This window comes from Balaenoptera acutorostrata, chromosome 12, assembly GCF_949987535.1.
Source record: "Balaenoptera acutorostrata chromosome 12, mBalAcu1.1, whole genome shotgun sequence".
Lineage (NCBI taxonomy): Eukaryota > Metazoa > Chordata > Mammalia > Artiodactyla > Balaenopteridae > Balaenoptera > Balaenoptera acutorostrata.
The window spans coordinates 35,245,725-35,269,718 of NC_080075.1; the positions used below are offsets into that span (position 1 = coordinate 35,245,725).

The 23,994-nt window shown below is 37.2% G+C and overlaps 1 protein-coding gene across 4 annotated transcripts in view; it reads right to left on the reverse strand.

Annotated features, from left to right (window-relative positions):
* Positions 1 to 23,994, reverse strand: part of APLF (aprataxin and PNKP like factor) — a 92,848-nt gene that overhangs the window by 27,118 nt on the left and 41,736 nt on the right. For all 4 annotated transcript variants that reach the window (XM_057558003.1, XM_057558005.1, XM_057558006.1 and 1 more), the window contains exons 4-7: positions 23,369 to 23,513; positions 22,915 to 23,047; positions 14,511 to 14,695; positions 1,402 to 1,757 (exon numbers count right to left, since the gene is read on the reverse strand). In XM_057558003.1, coding sequence (XP_057413986.1) covers positions 1,402 to 1,757; positions 14,511 to 14,695; positions 22,915 to 23,047; positions 23,369 to 23,513 — 819 coding nt within the window. The remainder of the gene's footprint in view (positions 1 to 1,401; positions 1,758 to 14,510; positions 14,696 to 22,914; positions 23,048 to 23,368; positions 23,514 to 23,994) is intronic.

Sequence of the window (23,994 nt, forward strand, 5' to 3'; positions counted from 1 at the left end):
AATTCATTACGATCTTGATAAAACATTCAATCACATTTAACAAATACCAGCCAAGCACTGTTATGGACTGAATTGTGTTCCCTACCCCCAAATTTATATGTTCAAGCCCTAACCCCTAATGTGACTATATTTGGAGACAGAGCCTTTAAAGAGATAATTCAGATTAAATATGGTCATGAGGGTAGGGCTTTAATCCAAAATGACTGATGTCCTTATAAGATGAGGAAGAGACTCCAGAGATGTGCATGCAGAGAAAAGGCCATGTGAGGACGCAATGAGAAGGCACTGTCTGCAAGCCAAGGAGAGAGCTTGCAGGAGAAACCCAACCTGCCAACACCTTGATCATAGGCTTTCAGCCTCTGGAACTGTGAGATAATAAATTTCTGCTGTTTAAACCACCCAATCTGTGGCATTTTGTTATAGCAGCTCTAGTGAACTGATACAGATACCAAACAGGATTTTTCAAAAATCCAAAATAATAGAAGGTTTATATACTTCCATTTCACAAGTTTATAAATTATGTTCCATATGCAGGACTAAGGTCATTGCAAATAGACAAAATTGTGAATAAACGCATAAATTATAATTGTTGAAATTGAAAAATATAATTATCCAGGTGTTATAATGGCACTGCATTTTAAAGAAAGATTCAGTGAATGATAAATTAACAGAATATGTGATATAAATATGCTATCGAATAGAAGATAAACTGTACTAGAATGTACTGATAAGATACTTGGTTTGCTAAGTTGGAATGGCAAAGAAATACTTCTGAAATAGGGCTAGGTAATTATAAACATGCTAGAATAAACAGAGAGAAACTATAGCCTAAAACTAATTCACAAAGCATGAATTAGAAAATATGGTACAGTATTATCAAATGAAGTAAGTATAGGAGTAACCAATCAATCCAGAAAATATATATTCAGTTGTTTTAGAAGGCATCACCGTGACTTAAAAGCACCATTAGAAAAATATAAAGAAAAATGCACAAATATAAGATGCTTAAACACAACTTAGAATTCTCTTGAGAGTTATACTGTATACAGCAACTATTTATGAAGCCATCTTTCCAACATCTAAATAAGACATTACATAAGCAGGTATTTCGATCTGAGTGATTGTGTTTTCAAGTCTGGATTCCCCAGTTCAGATCCCTGTATTAATCAGCATATCTACAATGAAACATTTAATCCCCCACAATATTTTAAAAGCCTCTAGCAGGATTTGCTAGAATGCATACTGAGAAAGTGCAAACCAGGAGAAACATGATAAAGCCCCTAACCTTTAGGTCAATGGGTTTTATTTATTAGGCTTTTAACACACTATAGCATGTATCTACACAGCTATTATGCTGTTGAAATAATGGAATTATATGCTAGCTGTAATTTCACTTCATACCTGTAGCAGTTTGCCCCATACATGCAGGATGTCCTCTTGACCTTGTTTTCTTCAGAACCCTGTGGCACTGAATCAGCTGCCTTTGCATGCAAAGTTTCAGGATCGGAGGGATCAGAGCCAGACTCAGGATGAGATCTTTGAGGCTCGTCATGGAAGGACTTGCCTTGGGCACTCAAACAACTCTCAGACCAACTCCTCGCCTTGCTGTCTTTATTTGCTGTTCCCTTAGTGGTGATTTTATGTTCAGGAACCTTACCAAGTTCCTCTACTGGGATTTCATTTCTCTGTGCATTAGTCTTCAGGTTATTTACCTCTGTGTTATCTAATGTGATTGCAGAAAATGACTGTGACATTTCCTATAACACAAATCAGAAAGTAAATAATAAATAATAAAGCATGTTTCAAAAGAAATGCGTAAATTTAAGCATAAAAGCGTGAAACTACAAGATTCATGCAGTATGTATATTTTAAAACCTTAAGATTCACATTTTAAAGTTATTAAAAATACCGTTATCTCTGTCTCTAATTTAATAACTTTGAAATAGTCTACCGTTATCAGATAAGGAATTTATAGCTGTATCAAACCTTTACAATCGTGTCAAACATTCAGTGAAAAATAACCAGAAAAATACAAATGAAACATAAGAGAACGCAACAGTTGCTTTCATTTGAATATACTCTTTCCCAAAAAACCTACTAGGCTCTTAAATTTCCTGTTCAAGAATGTGTCACCAGGGCTTCCCTGGTGGCGCAGTGGTTGAGAATCTGCCTGCCAATGCAGGGGACATGGGTTCGAGCCCTGGTCTGGGAAGATCCCACATGCCGTGGAGCAACTAGGCCCGTGAGCCACAACTACTGAGCCTGCGCGTCTGGAGCCTGTGCTCCGCAACAAGAGAGGCCGCGAGAGTGAGAGGCCCGCGCACCGCGATGAAGAGTGGCCCCCGCTTGCCGCAACTAGAGAAAGCCCTCGCACAGAAACAAAGACCCAACACAGCCAAAAATTAATTAATTTTTTTTAAAAAAAGCAACAAATGTTCAAGTACAATTGGTGTCTTTAAAAAAAAAAAAAAACAAAAGAATGTGTCACACTCTTATGCCCTGCTCTTATAATTTCTTATAAGTTACTGTAATACTTTATTTCTACCCTCTAAATATAATCATGATTTTTCTTCCTACAGCTGAATGATGAAATTGCTCCTCCTTCACAGAAAAATTTGCATTAAGTTATGAGCAACTTAGAAAATAAATGATTCCTTTGAAGTGGTAGGAATAACAGTTTCAGTTTAACCAATTAAAGGCATCTTAAATCAAGTAAATATTCTCATTAGCACTACAGGACCTTTTTTTAATGTGTACTTACCACCAGTAAGTACAAAGAGTAAGCCTAGTCTTATCCTATTAAAAATGACCTCTTAATTACTTATACTTCCTGTGGAGTGAAAACATTGCTCAGATAAACCTCAGTCCTCCTGGTAAGGATGTGATGACCACGTACTAGATACACGTGAATGTTCACTCCCATGTATAACTAAGAACTCATGTATGCTGGCTGTCTTCCAGAAAAAGCTGGTTTTAATGTTATGTGATATCTAACAGCTCAAATTTCTTGAGAAGGTATCAGCATGACTTTTTTTTAGACTAATTACTTAGGTGTTTTGATAGGTTTTTCTTTTCTAAGAAACACAGTATGCCAACTTTAAAATGTTATCCAAACTGACTAAAGACCTTGCAAAAAGAATCTAGATCTAATCATGGCTCTCGTATAGTAGGTAACAGATAACCAATCACGTGACTACCTCTTGGAGCTGGCCCTCAGCTGGTGGCTTTCATGCCACATCCCGCTAACATATACACTCTTTCCTCCGAAGCTGCTCAAGTACACCCCAATCTCATCTCCCTCTGCTACAGGACCAACTAACACATGCCAGGATCTGGACCTGGCGGGGGTGGGGTAACAGAGCAATTCTGATCCACCTCCCCACTTGGCAGCCCCCCCACTGGGTCAACGCTCACCAATTTTCTTTTTTTCTGTTCAGACAGTAATGGGGTAAGTCAGCAAATCCACTGGCTAAGCAGGTCCAACAAAATGTCAGTCTCTTTTTCCTGTTGGCGTCTCAAAATGCCACAATAAATTCTCTTAGAGCACATCTCTTCTCTTGATTCTAGAAAGGGAGAAAATAACTTCTTCCCCCAAACACAGCCCTCTCCCAGATCTTAAAACCTCCTTGTCTCTCAGTTCTCTTTGTATAAAGCCTGGGGGTGGGACAGTGAATACTTCTCACCCCTTTAATAAGCCCCACAGGGAAAGTCTAGCTCTCACTGCTGGGGGGCTCCTTTCAAACATGAGCTACTTAACAGTACTTCTGTCCTCAGTGTTGGGCCTCAGCAACAGTTTTGTTGACAATAGGGAAAAATATCCCATTCAACGTCCTGTCACATTTAGTATAGGGGAAAAAAAACCGACACAACTAGGGAAATGGTTAAATAAAGTAGAATACATTCTTACTATGAAACACTGTGCAGAGGTTGAGAAGAGTGAGGTAGATCTATATATATCTAAGGATTTTTAAAATTAAACAATATATATATACTATGATTCCATCTAGCTTGTAAAAAAAAATTCCCTATATATCTATGTGAGTACTTACTTGTGTAAATCCAAATGAAAAGATTTAGAAGGATGCAAACCAAAATACCAGTAGGCAATAAGACTGAAGGATGAGGCAAATCAAGATTTTCATTTTACTTCACATGCGTCTGAATAGTCTAATTTTTGACAATAAGCATCTACTATATTACCATTTAAAAAATGAAAAGCAAACCAAAGAAATGAAATAAAAGATATGAAATGTAAAGCATCATATTTCAACTCCCTCTACTTCCATGAAATGTAAAGAAGGATTTGTTTTTTTAATATCTTCACGAGGAATATGTTGAACACGTTAATTTATTCCAAAAGAGAAAGGAGTAATAAAGTCACAGATATCAATACTATGGATCAGGGGTTCTCAAATATTTTAAGAGGCATAAAAACTGGAATTCATAATGCTCTTTATGGAACTCCATGAAATATTGATATTCAGTAGGCCCTTGGCATTCAAGAATTTAACATTTGTGCTTTCAATTATTCATAAACGGTCTCAAAAATCTATTACATGCAGTAATTTGTAAGTTTGCTGAGACATAAGTTCGTACTGTGCCAATTATAAAACTCACGAGCCAGCGCAAGTCACTGAACTGGCAAATGAGAGACGAGGAAAGACGGAGGGTGCTCTGTACTTGGAAGAAGCAGGGGAAGGCAGAGGGCGCCACATTTTATGGCGCCCACACGGCTTGTGTCCTAGACGAGAGGAAAATGTGAAGAAGTGTGGGAGGCTAGAGATTCATGACAGAAGCGGCAGACCTCCTACACTTTGTAAAAATACATGCTAGAGACCTCAGGGATCGGGGAGCATGGAGCTAATGGAAGGTGACCCTGGTGCTTGAAGGTGGCTAAAATGTACCATATTAAGGCTATTAAAGTAGCCTGTTAACTTGTCCAATAAGCCCTCCCTCATCCCTCAACCATCTGAAGTTGTTTTTTTTTTTGGCCCCGCCATGCAGCCTGTAGGATCTTAGCTCCCCAACCAGGGACTGAACCAGGGCCCATGGCAATGAAAGCACAGAGTCTTAACCACTGGACTGCCAGGGAATTCCCCATCTGAAGTTTTAATACACTAAAAGGGACAGGATAAAGAACTTTCCCTGATACAAGTTCAATGAAGTAATTTGTTGTTGTTTCCAAGCTGCCCTTGGAAAGAATGTCTGTGCTAATAAATTGCCTTAAAAGTCCTGCATCAATCCCATTAGCACCCACATTCTAAGGACTAAAAAATCCTAAACTCCAGCCCCAGCCTCACTCTTGAGCTTCAAACTCATATATTCAACCACTAGCTAGACATTTCTTCCTCAATATCCTATGCACCTCAAACTCAAAATGTCAAAATTGAAATCCTCCTTCTGTATTCTGCATTCTGGCCATAGTTTTGGCCAACATAATTTATCTATTCGTTCTAGCCAGAACCTTGGAAATCTATCTTTCATTTCTTCTTTCCTTCACTTTCCCCATATCTAAGCAAAAAGTGCTGCAGTTTGTTTCTTAAATATTTCTCTAATCCAATGCCTTTGCATCATCCTCAATGTCAATGCCTTAGGTCAGATTCTCTTCATTTCATGACACTGTCAATGCCCTTATCCCCCATTTTTATCTTATTCTCTTCCAACCTCTCCTCTGAAGAGCTGGCTTATGTAGTCCTCCTCAAGGCTCCCATAAAAATCAATGTGTTGTCACTTTATTTTAGGATTTGAATCATGTCCCCCATAAAACTATTTGCTTCTTATCAACTATGTCTTATTCATCTTTATTCATTTAATCCCATATTCTAACATACTGCCTTGCATATAACAGAAAGACTGCTTTAGTGTAATGATTATTAGAATGGTCTTTGAAATAAAAGAATCAGATTTTGAATATCAGCTTTGCTATTTCCTAACCTTTGACCTTGAACAAGCTGATTTAAACTTTCAGACTCCCCTGGTCTGTAAACCAGGGATATTATCAACCAACTTTACAGGATTTTCTAAAAATTAAATGAAATAAATATATCTTAGTACTGGGTCTAGCCGATAAAAACGGCTCAATAAATGACTGTGGGTGTTTTTTCTGTTCTTGTTGTTAATAGCATTATTAATGCCACCATATTACTACTATTTGTTTAATGAACGCTTGTTAAATGAATGAATAATTGAATGAATGAAAAGATGTTTCTGTGGGACTGATCAGAGGCATGCTATAAATGGTACAACCTAAATGGCCGATCAGGACTAAAGGATATAGGATTCTTTGATGCAGTAAACAAACACTAAGGAGCTCTGGGGGATACAGTCTTACTTAAGAGATAGCTATGTAAATAAGAGTTACACTCTTCACCTCTCCTGTTATTTTGGTCAGCCAAGCCAAGAATCTAGTATACTCAAGACAAATGAAGATACTCTTAAAATATCACCTCCCTACCAGCTTTCAGGAATAAACAACCTATTTTTGGTAATGTTTCAAAGATTGTATTGAACATCTAGATCTTTTGCTATTCCTGATAACTTAAAATGCTTTCTTTCTGAATAACCTTGATTGCAGTCCTTACAGTTGGCAGAAAAGGTTTGACCTTTCTTAAAGGTTCACTTGTGATTATCAAACTTTATGGGTTGGTATAAACATAGGAAAAAGTGTATACTACAGATTTTCCTCCAAAAAAATATTTCTCTTCTTGGAAAAAAAAAGGGCAGTTATATTGATATTGTAAAAAATCAATAAAAAGAAACCTCAGTTAAATAGTCAGGATCCCAGAAAATGGAGCTCTCATGCCCTGTAATGAAAGCAAAGCCCAACAGAAAGAAGACTCCTCTTCTTTCCTGGCAATGATTCAGCCAATAAAAGCCATGGACTCTTAGTTTACTATAGTCCGCCAACCTCCTTTTCCTCTCTATAAATGAGTTCTCCTTCCCTTGTAAAGCGAGAACTTGCAGCACATGGCTTGCCATGGTTATAGACCTCGAATTGCTGATCACAAATAAAACCATTTCTGCTGAAGAAATATCTGGAAGTCCATTTGTTTTAGGTCAACATTTTGGTGGCCTGTACGGGGATCAGAGAAGACCCCCAATAGCTCCAGGGCTGGTGAGCAAACAGGTGCAGTCCCCACAATTGAGCCCACTGTGCTCACTGATTTTTCTCGCAGACCTTGGAGTTTGAAGGTACATGTTTCTCCAGGATCCGAGCTCATATCCTTTTTGCATTTGAAGCTCTCCAGGCTTTATCTGGAATCTATTTTAAGGTTCTGTCTTCCAGGTTAAGGCCTTGTTCTGCATGAGGGTACTCATTTGGCACTTTGGTCTGATTTTGAGATCAGATTGTTTTAACTGAAGCTGGCTGAGAAGCCTCTGGCCTGGCTTCTCCAGGACCAAACTGTTTCCTTAGAACTGGCTGGTATTAGACCTGCGAGCTGTTTGAGTTGCGAGCTGTTTGAATTGAGCTGTTTAAACTGTAAGTTGTTTAAGCTGTTTGAAAACTGTTCTTTTATTATAGAGAAAAACCTCTGAGAATTGGGATCCCAGTTATCTAAATATTTTGAGGGCAACCCACCCCACAACAGGTACTTCAGCTGATTTTGTGTTTAAAAACCACAGTCCTTCCTCACAGGCATTTCCAATGGACCAACCTGACCAAAGGCAATTTAGAATACCAATGGCCATTATGGGACACTTTTGGAATCCTCAAATTAATTTTCTTAAAACCAAACTGGATTACAATAGCTCAAAAACTTCCAGAACTGAATGGAATGACTATTTTGATTTGAAATTTTGAGGCTTCCCAATGTTATCAGAAGTCTAAAATTGCCTCTCTGCAAAATAAGACTTTAAGATTAACTGAGGCAAATTATTAAAGAAAAACCAAATAGCTTCTGAAGCTTCACGATCTTCTTCCTTAGCTTCTTCATCTCAGGCTTCACCTCAGATGCCATCTTGTCTTTCTCCCTCAGCTCCTATGGTCAGACTCTGCCTCTGGCACAAACTTCCTCCTTCCTTTTACATTGTCTACACCTCCTCTGTACCCTCAGTGTCCCCATTACTAATTTTCTTGCTAAACTTCCCCTTTTCTCTGAAACTCTTCCTACTCCCTCTTCCTTTGAAATTGCCAGAACCTGTTGCTTTAAAACTAAGCCTTCTGAGGAGCCAGAGGCTAAACCCTTAATTTCTTATATTCCCTGGACTAAAGCTGAACTGTGAGCAATAGTCAAAGATTTTCCCAAAGTAACAGAAGATCCTCATAGATTTGCTGAGGAATTTAATATAGTCATTCAAACTTGACAACCTGGTTTCTCTGACTTACATCACCTAGTTCATATATTTGTCAGTGAAGGCCAGGCCCAGCATTGGATAAAAACTGCTAATTGGGAAAATCTTGAAAGGTCTCTAGCATTACAACTGGGCGACCAGCCCAGTAACTTATTATACGATCACACTTAAGCAATCATGAGGCGACTTCATCAGGTAATTCCTACGGCTTTTCCAAAGCCTGTTGATTGGAACAAAATTCACGCTTGCACACAAAAATCTGATAATCCTGTTCATGACTATTACAATCAACTCCAGATTGTTTTAAAAGAAAATTCTAATCTTCTTTCAGATGTAGATTCCATCTGGGTATCTGTTATCTCTATGTTTATTAATGGGTTGAACTGGGTGCTTTCCTTTCTAGTAAAAAGGACCAGGAAAGAATGGAAAATGATGTCCACTCCAGATTTAGCTAACCTGGCAAACCAGCTCACTCAAACTCTAGGTGGGTAACCCTGCCCCCCCCCCAAAAAAGACTACTAAAATTCTTAATCTTCAAATCCAGCAACTAAAAGACTCCTAAACAAAACCAAAACCCTCCTAGTTTCTGCTATTATTGCCAAGAGCCAGGACATTGGAAAGAGACTGTTAACAAGTGTAAGTACTTCAGGCCTTCAGCCCTCTAACCAGCCTTTCCAACATCTGCCCAATTCTCAATGACAGGACTCTGATAAACTACAGGGGCTGTTCCCAATCCTCCCTCTCAATCGACTTGGAGAAACATTTCTCCAGATTGGGGATGAATCTCTTCTAGTCTTAACTGACCCTGGAGCCATATTGTCAGTGCTCAACCCCACTACTATAAAGCAGTCCCTAAAACAGCTCAAATAGTGGGATTTCTAACAAGCCTCAAGAGTTTCCTCTCCCTGAACCTATTCCCTTTTGTTTAGGCCCTTTGAGAGACGCACACCCTTTTCTCCTTAGTTCCTCTGCCCCTATTCATTTATTAAGCTGATGCTTCTTAAAGAAGTATCATGCTGGAATTTCTTTCTCCCAAAAGGGGGAAATAATTCTAGAATTTGACAATAGTCATCAAAGTAACCAATCAGGTGAATTAAATGATCCTTTGACATCTTTTATTTGTTTTGCCTCTGATGGCACTAGAGCTAATTCTGGAAACACTGATCATTTGTCCCTAGTGAATCAGCTGCCACCCTCCTTATGGGCAAAAACTCCAATTGATACTGGCAAAATTCACAGCGCACCTCCCATCAAGATTCAAATAGAGCCCTCAAAACCACTTCCCAGAATTAATTAATATTCCATAAGAAAAGAAGCCCTTAAAGGCATAAAGCCCATAATAGAACATTACAAGGCTCAAGGTCTCATTATCCCTTACACCAGCCCAGTAAGAAAACCTAAAGGCTGAGGGTGGAGGTTCATCCAGAATCTCTGAGCAGTAAACAACATTGTTATCCCTTGACACCCCGTTGTTCCTAATCCCCATACATTACTAATATCCATTCTTACTGGAAGTAAATTCTTTACTGTTACTGATTTATGTAGTTCATTCTTTAATATTCCAGTTGATGAAGCCGGCCAATACCTTTTTGCTCTCACTTGGGAAGAAAAACAATTCCCCTGGACAGTAATGTCCCAGGGGTTTGCTGAGAGTCCTTCTTATTTCTCACAAATCCTAAAGGCTGATCTGGATTATATAAAGTTCCCTAGAGGTTCTACTTTGTTGCAATATGTGGATGATTTGCTTCTTTGCTCTCTTTCTCAATCTTCCTCACAGGAAGACAGTATTCACTGCCAAAGTTTTTAGCCTGAAATGGACATAAGGTCGTCAAAGAAAAATTGCAGTTTGCCCAAACCCAGGTTTGATATTTAGGGCATCTGATATCAGAACAAAAGCTACATGTAGACCCAGATACACTTCATGATGTCCTAAGTTTTCCCAAACTCCAAACTAAGCACCAACTGCAAAGTTTTCTCAGGATAGTTGGTTACTGCCAAAATTGAATTCCAAATTTCTCTCTTATGGCCAAATCTCTGTATGCTTTATTAAACAATAACAACCATGACTCAAACTTATGGGAAGAACCAAACAACATAGCCTGTAAGGCCTTAAAGTTGAGTCTGATGAACCTGCCTGCCCTTGAGAATCCCAATGATCAAATTCCCTCTTTTCTTTTTTGTATATAAAAAGGAAGAGAATGCCCTTGGGGTACTCACCTAAAACCACGGGGTCCACCATCAACCCACATTGCATTATAGCCAGTAACTGGACCCTGTGGCATAGGGATACCCTGCTTGCCTTAAAGCCATTATGGCCACTGCCCTTTGGGTTAAGGCCACCAAGAAAACTGTGGGATCCCCTCTAACCATTTTTGTACTTCATGCAGTAGAAGCCCTCCTGAATTCTCATCACCCTCAATATTTCTCAGCCAGCTGCCTCACCTCCTATGAAGTAAGTCCTTTTGTTAACTGCTCCTCGCATAACTCTTTTATGCTATAATAACCTTAACCCTGCTACTCTTCCCCCCCTCTGTCACGGAAGAAGTCCCTCTTGACTGCTTAACACTGACTGATCACCTCCTGACTCCTCATGATGATTTACAGGAAAGATCTCTCAGTAACATTGACTTCTCATGGTTCACTGATGTTCTTATTTAAAAGGTAACAATGGCAAATATTATGCTGGGTATGCTTTGCAACTCTTTTTTTTTTTTTTTAATATTACTTTATTTATTTATTTATTTTTATTTTATGGCTGTGTTGGGTCTTCGTTTCTGTGTGAGGGCTTTCTCTAGTTGCGGCAAGTGGGGGCCACTCTTCATCGCGGTGCGCGGGTCTCTCACCATCGTGGCCTCTCTTGTTGCGGAGCACAGGCTCCAGACGCGCAGGCTCAGTAATTGTGGCTCACGGGCCTAGATGCTCCGCGGCATGTGGCATCTTCCCAGACCAGGGCTCGAACCCGTGTCCCCTGCATTGGCAGGCAGATTCTCAACCACTGCGCCATCAGGGAAGCCCCTGCAACTCCTTTTGATGTTGCTGAGGCAGCATCTTTACCAATGGCTACTTTGGTCCAACAGGCTGAATTATACGCTCTCAAATGGGCTTGTACTTTAGCTAAGGGCAAAACTGCCAATATTTATACTGATGGTACAGTTTAAGAGTAGCTCATGATTTTGGAATACTGTGGAAGCAATGTGGCTTCCTTACTTCCAGCGGAAATAAAATTTTAAATGGCTCTTATGTTCAGGAATGCAATATTTTTATCTGCCACTTTAGCTATTACTAATATTCCGGGGCATTCTAAACTTTACTCTCTGGAAGCTAAGGGAAATCACTTTGCTGACATTTCTGCAGGGAATGCTGCCCTGAAAGGGGCTAACCGCATTCTGTTGGTCCAAAGGAACATTCCCCCAAATGATAACTTAGAAAAACTGGCTAAAGAAGCCCAACAACTGGCCTCAGAAAAGGAAAAACAAGATTAGAAATTCAAAAATTGTTGGTTTGATAAAAAGAGAAAGCTCTGGTTTAGACTAACTAACAACCCAGTCCTACTGGAGACTCTAAAATCCCCACTCATCACCCCTGTACAAGCATTAAACCATTGGTCTACTGACAAAATGATAGCATTCATGAATCAATATTGATGGGGAAACACTGACAAATCCACCAAAAGTATCTACCTCACTTGCCCCACTTGTCTGAAATACAACCCAGAGAAGTCTGTCTGTACTGCTCCTAAATAATTTAAACTGTCCAATGGGCCACTCAAGGTCTGACAACTTGCTCTGGCTCGTGGATATAAATATGTTTTAGTAATGGTCTATGTGTTTTCACATACAGACAGGCCTCCCTTGCAGACAGGCTACCACTTCTTCTGTGGTTAAGGTCCTTTTAGAAAAGATTATCCCTACCTGGGGAATTCCTCTCAAATTTCATGGTGATCAAGGAACACATTTTACTGATCAGGCACTGCAACAAGTCTGCTATTTAGCCAGTTTTACAACACTTTCACTGTGCTTACCACTCTGAATTCTCGTTTAGGTGAATGCACTAATGGCATTATTATGACTCAATTGGCAAAATTTGTAAAGGCCCTCCAGATACCTCGCCACTGGTCCTTCTAAATCTCAGATCCACCTCTTCTGGAACTCATAAAGCTCTCACCCTTTAAGACAGCCACAGGATGCTCAATGCACTTGGCTCTTGCTTCTTTTGACTCACAACTGATAAAAGGAGAGATACTCCAATATTGCAAAGGCCTAACTGCTTCTATTAAAAATAACCATGTTTTGGTAGAGCAATCTTTTCATAGTGTACTTGTGGGAGATGATGACCTTAAACATCACCTGGCAACCTGGATACTTCATCTATTGGAAAAAAACACCTCCAGAAGAACTCTCTTCAACCTCACTGGAAAGGCCCCTATCAGGTACTGCTAACCAGCCCTTGTGCCACCAAACTCCAAGGAGTGGACTCTTGGATTCATGTGACACACCTAAAAACTGCACCGAACCCTGACTGGCCCTGCACATCATCTGATGACCTGAAGGTAAAGATTTCCCATAATTGAAGCCGCATCTGATGAGACAGCTTTCCCAAGATATCCAGACCAGGCCTGTTGGAAGCTTGTCTGCCAAACCTTTGATGATGACATAACACTTCAGATGCTCTCCAATCTCTATGATCTTGATAACATAGAGACTTTAGATTAAAAGTGCCTGAAAGTTCTTCCTCCTACCTCTCCTTGATACTTGAATGTGATTTCAATAGGTTTCCAACCTGTACTTTCTCTCCAATGTGAGACACCACACCCAGCAAAGGCCCCTCCTGGCATTAAGGGACAAAAAGCCACTGAAACCAGAAAACCTGATACTTGATCAGTAGTGCTTCAGAGAAAGATCTTGATCAAAAGGGGGAAAATGTAAAAAATTAATAAACAGAAACCTCAATTAAATAGAGTTGGGAGACCAGAAGGCAGAGCTCTCATGCCCTGTGATGATAGCAGAGCACAACATGAAAAAGAAAGACTCCTCTTCCTTCCTGGCGAGGACTCAGCCAATGAAAAACCATGGACTCTGTTTACTATAGCCCTCCCAACTTCCTTTTCCCCTCTCTAAAAGCATTCTCCTTCCCTTGCTGTGCAGGAACTTGCACGTGGCTCATCCATGGCTGCAGACCCCAAACTGCATTGATGATCTTAATAAGTCTTTATAGCCAATATATGAGTCAGAATACATTTTGTTTTCATTTATTAAACTTGACTCCATAAGTAAGCAAAGGAGTTGAGCCCTTAGTGATTATACCCCACTTCTCTAGCTTGAGGAAAGGATCTTCCAGTGAGGAGCAGGATCTTCTCTAATGGGAGAGGAGGCAAGAGTGAGGGGAGAACTATAAAAGGTCTGACTCTCTGGGATAGCTGCTGGAATTTCCATCAATCCAGTGCATGCTATTCTAAAACCAATCCTACTCCTATGGCTCTCAATGAGACTAAATAGATGGGGACCCACAAAGCTTAGCCACAGGTCTACAAGGATCATGAAAACTGTCATCTAAAGCCACCCTACTCCTGAAAGGAAGAATACCTGATCTTTTTGTCCTAGGGCCATCTCTCTCTTTTTTTCCCCTTCTCTCTCTCTTTTTAAATTCATCCAATAAATAGGCCTTATTTTCTTAGAGTATCCAGTACCAAAGAATGCTTCAGTCAGCCAAACCATTCTAGTGACTTAGCAAAAACTGAAAGAGGAAAGAAAAGATTTATAAATACTGCAAGTTAGTCCAGAAGTAATCCTGCAACAGGCTGTTAAGAACTACCCATTTGTTGTTCCTCTCTTCATACTTATCAAGAAAAAGGTAGTCACAGGCAGTCTGAGAATGACCAATAGAAGAAACCAGATTTTCAAAATGGAGGTACCAAATTATGACCAAAGCCAAGTGTTCTCCATCTTTTTTTCAGTCTGAAAATTTCTAAATTAAGTAGCTTTGTTTTCTACATTGCAAGTGCTATATTAAAGATTAGTTTCAGTAAGCCAAAAACCAAAAACAAAGAAAAGAAAAACTGGGGCTAGTTTTTATCTTGATAAACTCAATATAAAAAGCATTTTTGAAAAAAAAAAAAGCATTTTTGGTTTTTCCTTGATATATACAGCATATGATTATTCCTAACTAGAACACCGGATGAAGAAAATAAACAATCAAATTATGAATTTTTAAAAAATCACCTTGGATGAAATGATAGACTCTTCCTGGTCAGCATTTTTGCACTTTTTTCCTGTGTCTTGCTCTGCTGATATACTTTCTGTACTTCCTGATGAAATTAATCGCTTTCTTCCCTGCTGTGTGATGCTTACTTGGGTTTTGTCTTTGCAGATTCCTTCTTTTCCACTTTCCTGGATTACATTATTATCTTAATCACACACAAGTACATAAACACAAAGAAAAAGAAGAAGAAAATTATCTCCTGTACCTTCAAATGTCAATAATCCATACCAAAAAAAAAAAGACAGAAGGAAAGAAAAAAGAAAAAGGATAAAAGAGCAAGTAAATTTAAAGTTCTATTTATATTAAGGCCAATCTCCAATCTGAAAATGCATATTTGCAAATCTCAAAAAGTATTCAGCAGCACCATGGCCAAGAGCTCCAGCCCTGAAGTCATCCTGGCCAAGATGCTAATGTGGGCAGGCTTCATCCTTTAACTGTTTCACCTCACCTTTCTCAACTCCGGTTTCATCATCTAGAAAAAGGGAGTTATAATAATAACTGATGGAGTTATTAGGAGGAGTAAATGAGGTAAGATATACAAACTCTCAGAGTACCACATGTATGTTAGTTATCATATACATTTTTAAAAATTTTGGCATTGAATTTCTCTAGGAGAAAATCTGACATATAGCTATCCAATGAATTTTACATATACTTACTGAGCCTCTATCATCCACAGTGAGGAATACAACTTATGTTACCTTAAATACAGATTAAGTACCTAAAATAACTGAAAAGGAAGAGCAACCTCTACAAACTTCACTGATAAAGAAGACAAGTCTCAATAACAATGGATACTGCATTGCCATAATACTTATTCAAGGTTCAATGTAGTGGGGAAACTTAAATCAGCATCATATTTTGTTAACAAATTCATGAATTGTCTAATCAGAAAAGAAAAAAGATCTACTTATTTTAAGAGGAAAATCTTCATGGTTAGTTGTCTTTCTCCTCTACTTCATGAGGACAGAGACTTTCTGTGCCTTGTTCATTGTTCCCCATTTTGTGTCTCTAGTATCTAGACCTATGCCTAACACAAAACTGATACTCAGTGAATATGTTTGAGTAATTGAATTGTTAGCATAAACAGAAATTGTCCAAAGATCCTTTGAGAGACTGGATACAGGTATGTAAGGCAATCTGTAGTCACTATTTTAATGTTCTAAAGCAAAGGTTAGCAAACTTCTGTAAAAAGCCAGAGAATAAATATTTTAAGCACTGTGAGCCATATATTTGTCACAACTACCCAACTCTGCCTTTGTAGTGTGAAACCAGCCATAGACAATACATACATGGATGAGTATGGCTATGTTCCAATAAAACTTTCTTTACAGAAACAGGCAGTGGGCTGAATTTGGCTCATGGGCTGTAGTTTGCTCACAGCTGTTCTAAAGGATATTCAAGTGCCCTGAAATAACACACTCTCATTAAATTCAGAAAAGAAATACTAATAGAATACTGTCCATATTATTGAACAGAAAAATCACTGAACCAATATAAAAGTAAAGTATTTATCAAAGGAAACTTATGAAAAAACTATCTAATAACTAAACTCAGCTTCAATTATTTAAATCTTTGTTTTGAATCTATATTAGGGAACATTTCACATCATTTTAGAAACTGGCAGAAATAGGACTAAATAAAACTGACTATACAGTTTGGTGAAGCAAATGACCAAATATTACAACAGTTATGAATTAGTGAAACCAAGGGAAATAATCAACTATGATACTGTTTACTATACTAGGAACTAAAAAACTGTATATTAAATAAGGCACAGCTTTTCCATAAATGACAGTTCACCACATTCCAAGTGTCACAGATGTATATAAAATTCTAAAATTAAATATATGTATATTTAAAATATTCAATTCTTTAAAATTCCAAATGATATACTATAAATATTCCTTCTAGGGACCAGAGCTCATTTTTTTTTTTTGCATAGGAAGAAGTCATTTTGATATTGTTAAAATGCTCTTCACAAAGCGTATATAAAATATATGTTAATTGGCTCATAACAATCTTTATATCTGGCATATAAAATATTTTTCTAAATCCAGGATAGGTATACTTAAATGATAGAAATATAAAAGAAATTAGCTATTAGAACAAATCAGTTTATTTTAAACAATTACTAACTGCATTTATTTACATGAGCAGTTACACTAATACTATATGAATGCTAGCTCAACTATATGCATATATGTCATTAAAATCACAACCATCCAATTTTATCCTCCAAAGAAATCACTCCTAACAGTTATAGTAACAATTTGATGCGTATCCTTCTCAACTTTTTCCTAAGTATAACCAAATATATTTACAAATACATATATATATACAGGGCTAAAAGTATACATGCTATTATTTCTCTGGGATAAATACCTAGAACTGGAATTTCTGGACCAAAATGTGTTATACATTTAAAGATTTAAGAGATATTGGCAAATATCTCTATTTAATGTCTCTAAGTAACTTTAAAAGGCTATGCCAACTTATACGTCCACCAACCATGTTTGCTGATACCCATTTTGGTCAGTACTGAATATTATCAATTGCTTAGATTTTGATGAGCTTAATAAACAGAAACTGGTATCTGGCTGTTTTAATTTATATTTCCCTATCTGACAGTACTCGTATATTTATTGGCTTTTTGTATTTATTCTTCTGTAGTACAGCATATAAAATGCCCAAAATTTCTACCAAGTTCTTTCTTTTGTGTTACTAAGTAGACAATTATTAAAAGCCTTCTATCTATTTTTATAACTGTGACAGATAATATCTCCCAGTATATTGTCAGTCTGCTATTTGCCTCTGACTTTGTTTACAGTGTCTTTTGCATTAAAATTTTTTTTTACCTTTAATCTAAATAGATCTGCCAAATTTTCCCTTATGGTTCTAGGCTCCCCATCATCTTAAGAAAGTCTCCCAGAAGTAATAAAAAATATTTCCCCCTTTTTCTTCAAATGCCTTAATAGTTTCAATTTTTACATTGGTTATTAATTCACTAGAAGTTTATTTATGAATATGGCATGAGCAGTGAGTGCTCTATTATTATTTCTTCCAAATGGAAAGCTAATTCTCCCAACATCGTATTTAATAATGATGCAACCTTTCCCCATCAATTTGAACTGATAATTTCTTATATATTAAATGTGTGTTATTCTAATCTGCTTTGGGGTGTTTCATTCTTTTTTACTGGTCTAACCTACCTATTCCTATGCCAGAACTATCAACTACTAAAAGTAGGCACCAGCCCAGATTGTGATAAAGGAAAGTTCTATAAAGAAATGGATATTTCTGTTATTCAAACTGTCCTTGAGCATATATAAAAAATCTCCTAATGCACTTTATACAATGCTGACATAGCTCTAATGTCAAAATCTGACATGGATGGCACAAATGGAGAAAAATACTGACCACACTTATGAATATAGATACAAACGTCCTAAACTAAATATCAGCAAATCTAGCACAGCATAAAAATAATAAGTCACTACAATAAAATTAACTTATTCCAGGAATACAAGCATGGTACAACATTAGGAAATCTACCAACATCATTAATTATATTATCATATGAAAATGCAGGACTGTTTCTATACCAAAAATTTTTTTCAAAGAATTCAACAGTTATTCCTGAAGGAATCAATCACCCTAAATATGATGAGTATCAGAATCAAATACCAATCATATTAAATGCTGAAACACTAACAGAATTACTGTTAAAATCAGGAATACAGATGCCAATTTTATCCATTTTTATTTAAAATCTATAGGATCTAACTTATAAGAAATGTTTTTAAAAGCAGTAAATAGATCAGAAGAGCCAAAATTATTATAATTCTGTAGATATGACTATACAGCTAGAAAATCCAAGAGGCTAAAAAACGATTAGAATTAATTAGATCATTTAACAAGGATGCTTAAAATAAAGTAAATGTAAAGAATAACTAGAGCTTTAAGTAAACTGAACCATAATCAAATTAAACAATGTCAGTTAAATATTTATAATCTGTATTGAGTTGTCATACAGAAAATATTCAGAGTACAAAATTAAGTGTAAACTAAATGGTTTGGGGACTACTTACTACTTCAACCTTTATCAGCATGTGCCACTTTTCATAACTCCATGTTGGAGGGTTAGAAGATGGGGAAAGAAGAATACTAAAGGGTAGCATGATAACCAGTGAAAATATAAAAGCTCCCTTTTCAATCTAGCAAGAGGGTCATACCCTAGGAGTTCTAACTTGTCCTGGGGTCTAGAAGGTTGAGGAAGCAAATGGAAGCAAAGAGAGGGGAGGCTCTGATACCCTTTGCCCTAATATTTATATTCACTTACCAATCACTAAGGGACATGGAAAAATTTTAGCCCAGGCCTGAGAAACGCATGATAACATCTAAGGGCTAGTACCTGGGGACCCAGAAAAGTAAATAAATTAGAAGTATACTGGCTGAAAAACAGAAAGGATAGCCTGATCACAGCAAACATCCACATACATATAAGAATTAAACTAACAGTTAAACTGAGAAAAGATCTAGGAGAGAATGCAAGGGCATATTAATAAAATAAAAAGCAAAAACAAAACAAAACCAAACCCCCAAAGCATACAGAGGGTAAATTTAGGTGGCCATCCAGGTATAGTGATATGGCTCAGAGCATGGGCTTTAGAGTCAGACAGAACTAGTTCTCAATTATAGCTCTGGCATTTATTATGATCTTAGATAAATTAGTTAACATCAATTAACATTATTATTTGTCCTGTAATTAATGTCACAGATGGTTCCAAAATATCAAGATGGTTTCAGATAGTCTAAATAAAGATCAATGAACACAACAGAGTACTAAAGCTGCAAAAGACGTAAGAAAGTATCCTACATCTAAATGAGCCTAAAATGCATCTTGGAAATTGATTTTTCAAAATCATTAGCATTGGTCTATTGACCTGGATGATATATTACTTAAACAAACAGAACAATAACAATAATAAAAACTACACAGCAGAAAAAGTCAAATTATTCCAACCTTTAATTAGCTGGATTCAAGTACTAAACTGTCCTTTACTTCTAAATCTTTCTGTCTTTAAAGGAGTTAAGTAACCTAACTTTGTTTTTGTAAGTATTCTCCCAAAGTCTGAATTTATAAGACATGCCTGAATGCAAAGACTTTTTTATCTTATTTTGAAGCTTTAGCATTTTAAGTATATTATGTACTATATAATATTCCTGTCCAAATCAATGTCAAATTACTCTCATTTGTATTTTCAAGGTGAGGTGCCCAAAAAAGTGCTTCTTATTTTATATGGTGCATTTATCAAGTGAAAATTAATGGATATTTGCTTCAAATTTATAATTTGAAGCAAATATATTTTAGACGATTATAAGTCATGTAATAATGGTAGTACAGAAGCAGATACAGTACAAAATAACTCTGAAAGAAAAGAACTTGTTTGCAAGGAGGCAGTTCACACTGGTCCAATTTTTGGTCAAATAATATTCTTTCTATATTAGAGAAAAGGTTCTACTGAGGGAAAGTGCTGCCCCCTCTCCACTACCATCCCCCATTCCCTTCCTGCAAACTGAGAAGAACCACACTTAATGAGAAATGTTACTGATAAAAATATATTATACATGTAATGATGGGGGGTGGGGGATTGAAAGCCACTGTCCTGGAATAAAACACTTAGCAGGAAATCTTAGATTTAAATATGAAAATTCTATAGATTAAATCACATCTCCCTCACCACATGATATATAAGCTATTTTTGCCACAAGATCACTCTGATCCTACTACAACCTAAATTAGCATTAAATAAGGAATATTCTGTACACAACATGTTTGATCAAAAACTTTAGAGGACTTTTATGACCACTATGCTGAACACGAGAAATAGTAAGAGTCGGAACATTCAACTAACATATATTGTGCTATCAATTGTGCTGTTAATTTATAAAAGACAATGTTCAAGGTAAAAAGGCAGATTGACTGAACTGATCATCCCAAACAAAACCATTACAAATTTTAGACAAAGTATTTAAAAAAAAAAACTATTTGAAGGCACTAGAGAGTAACCAAAAAGGCAGAAATGAGGAGTCTGACCTTGAAAACTTAACTACAGTCTGTGAGGTTTATCAATTTGTGGCTTTTTTCCTGAGGGCATCCCCCAATTCGCAGGTGACAGAAAGCTGCAGCCTTACTGGCTTAAGTGGTCAGAGGGCTGAGTTTGAGGCTAACAGAGTAGGTAGAAAGTTAAAGACAAAATTCCAGAAGGAAGAAAGGCTTAGAGAGCCAAGAACCAAAATCTACATGTAAAACTGACCCAAATCCCTGGCTGGTTGCTAAACTACATGCGCAGAGACTGCAGCTGCTGTCCACACGGAGGAAACAGAGTTTAGGGCCTGAATTAAATGCCCATTAAGAAAACAGGAAGTAAATTTCCTATTAGGCCCAGTTAATTGCTTATTAGAATAAAAATATTTATTCAGAGGGATACAAAATTAAAGTCTCTGTACTCTATCATTCATAACATCCAATAGCATAAACCAGAAAATGTGACCCATATAAAGGAAAATAAGCAGCCAATAGAAACTAAACCTGAGATGACTGAAAAGTTGCAAATAAAATGCAGACTGAATAATACAATGTAGCAAACATTTTAATAATCTTGAATCAATGGGGATACCCAGCAGATGACATAAAGCACTGTGGTATCTGCTATGACAGTGAACTATGCTAGGACACTGGTCTCATCCTCTTTGACTCCTTCAGCACATATCATTGTGTGCCTGTAGTTTTTTGTTTAATTAAATTAATTTTAAACACTCTTACTGTGCTTGTCTTTTACCTTAGACATGACCCCAACAGGTCTGTTTGAAAAGCTACTTTAATAAGTCGTCTGTATTGCTTTCAGTAGTAAAATGAATAGTATTTTTCTATTTTTTTACATATGTAAATGGCACATATTGTAATGGGTGAAACCTAGGGTTGACCAGGATACAATTTTTCGAAAGTTTTTTTTTCCACTGTAGTACAAAGGGAGTGCTTTAGCAACATATATCATGATCCTTTAATATTTACACTTTTTGATCAACTAATTTCCTTTCTACAATTTAGACCATAGTAATAATAAGAGTAGACTTCTAAGATACTCACAGTTTTTAATTGCACTTATTAATGACACTGCAATTTGGGACAGTGAATAAATGTTCAATAATAAGATAATTCTTAAATGATGATGTATTAAGAGAGAGGACAGGTACAGACATTACTGTGGTTGGCAGGATTCTGAAATGAACCCTCCCCGAGATTTCCTGCCCTAATCCCCAGGACTGTGAATAAGATGAGATATCATGCCCAGGATTATGTTAAGTTATATGGCAAAATAAATGTTGCACCTATTTTTAAGGTTACAAATCAGTTTACCTTGGGTTAACTAAATGGGAGATTATGTACATGGGCTTGATCTAATCAACAAATCCTTTAGAGCAGAGAGTTTTCTCAGCTGGCCACCGAGGGGAAATTAGAGAGACGCAAAGCTGGAGAAAGGTCTGTTGTGCTATGCTGGCCTTGAGAATGAAGTGCAAGAACAGAAAAATGCCCTCTAGGAGCAGAGTGAGCTCCAGCCAACAGTCAGCAGGAAAACAAGTCCTTCAGTCCTCCAACTGCAAGGAAACAAATTCTCCACAACTGGAATAATCTTCTAAGGGGATTCTCCCATGATACCCAGGTCAGAACCCAGCCTGACAGACACCTGGATTTCTCTTGTGAAAATCTCAACAAACAACTCAGTTGAATCTGCCCGGACTCCTCATCTTTAAAACTGTGAGCTAGGGCTTCCCTGGTGGTGCAGTGGTTAAGAATCCGCCTGCCAATGCAGGGGACACGGGTTCGAGCCTTGGTCCGGGAAGATCCCACATGCCACAGAGCAACAAAGCCCGTGCGCCACAACTACTGAGCCTGCGCTCTAGAGCCCAAGAGCCACAACTACTGAAGCCCACATGCCTAGAGCCCATACTCTGCAACAAGAGAAGCCACCACAATGAGAAGCCCTCGCACTGCAACGAAGACCCAATGCAGCCATAAATAAATAAATAAACAAACAAATAAATTTATTAAAAAAAAACCCTGCGAGCTAATAAATGGGTACTGTTTTTAAGCCACTAAAAAATAATCATAATCATAATAATTAGCAGAATGGTGTTTGATAAATGGCATAAAATAGTTTATGTTTAAAATTAGACTTCATGAACACATCTAAAGAAATGTTAGGCTAAGTTATACACTTACATAACTGCTATTTCTGTCTTCATTTGTTCAGAAAAACTTTCAAATTCTGTTAAATATTTTCTTGAAACAAAACCTACCTCCACTGATGACTGGTACTGAAAGGTTCTGATCACTTAGATTTTCTGTTAACATCCACGCTGGAAGGGTTCTTTTCCTCTGGGAAGGGTTTGGCTGTTGCTTACTCAAGTCTCTACTTTCATCTAGGAAAGACTAAAAAGGCACCTATATATTAATTGCTAAAAATAATCCTGCATCCTTAATAAAACCATAAAAATTATTTACTTTGCAGAAAACTACCATTAAAAAAATCCATCTGCAACTGTGGACTGAGTTGGTCAAAGTTCTCAAAGAAAGAAATTCAATATCGCTATTAGTTGAAGTGTTGGTCTAGTGTGATATTCTCTAGAGCTTAACTTAAAAACAGCAAAAGCAGATCAATGCTAGAAATTTTGTCATGATATGTCTAATACCAGTTGTCTTTTCTTTCCTTAAGGAACATGTTATAAATGGATGAGATCTTAAATTTCTTACCACAGTATTTGCAGTGGTCTGGGTCTTTCCTATTTCTGTGCTTCTTTCCAGCTGTGGGGCACCAGGTGTCTCATCAGGCAAATCAATCAAGGAAGATTTTGGTGTTTCATTCAATATATCATCTTCATCAAGTATTTGACTGTTTCTATGAAATACAATTGAAATTCATTTATTAATCACTTAAATTTAAAACATTTCTATTGCCTATCATGCCATTATGTGATTCTCCCAAGTACATCTAACTAATGGGTTATGCTACTTTTCTCAGACTTAGGAAGACAAAAAAGCAGATTATAGTATGCTAGAATAAAATATATAGACTAGAATATGTTCTTCATCTTCTGCTCACTCTATCACCATAAGATACAGTAATCTTTCCAAAACATGGGCCTAGAAACCACAGCTATTTATAAGATGGGCAGTGGCCATCTCTATGAAGGCTTAAGAGTTATTTACTTACTATATAGTATTTGTTCAGATTGTCCATAAAAGTTAAGATCGCCTCCAAGTATCCAAAAAGAAAATGCAAACTGTAAGAACATCAGCTAAGCTAGTTAGGGTCTTGAAGAAAAAAGAAATAAAATCCTGAGGTCAAGTTCACACACAGCTGCTACTGGGGTCCTGGC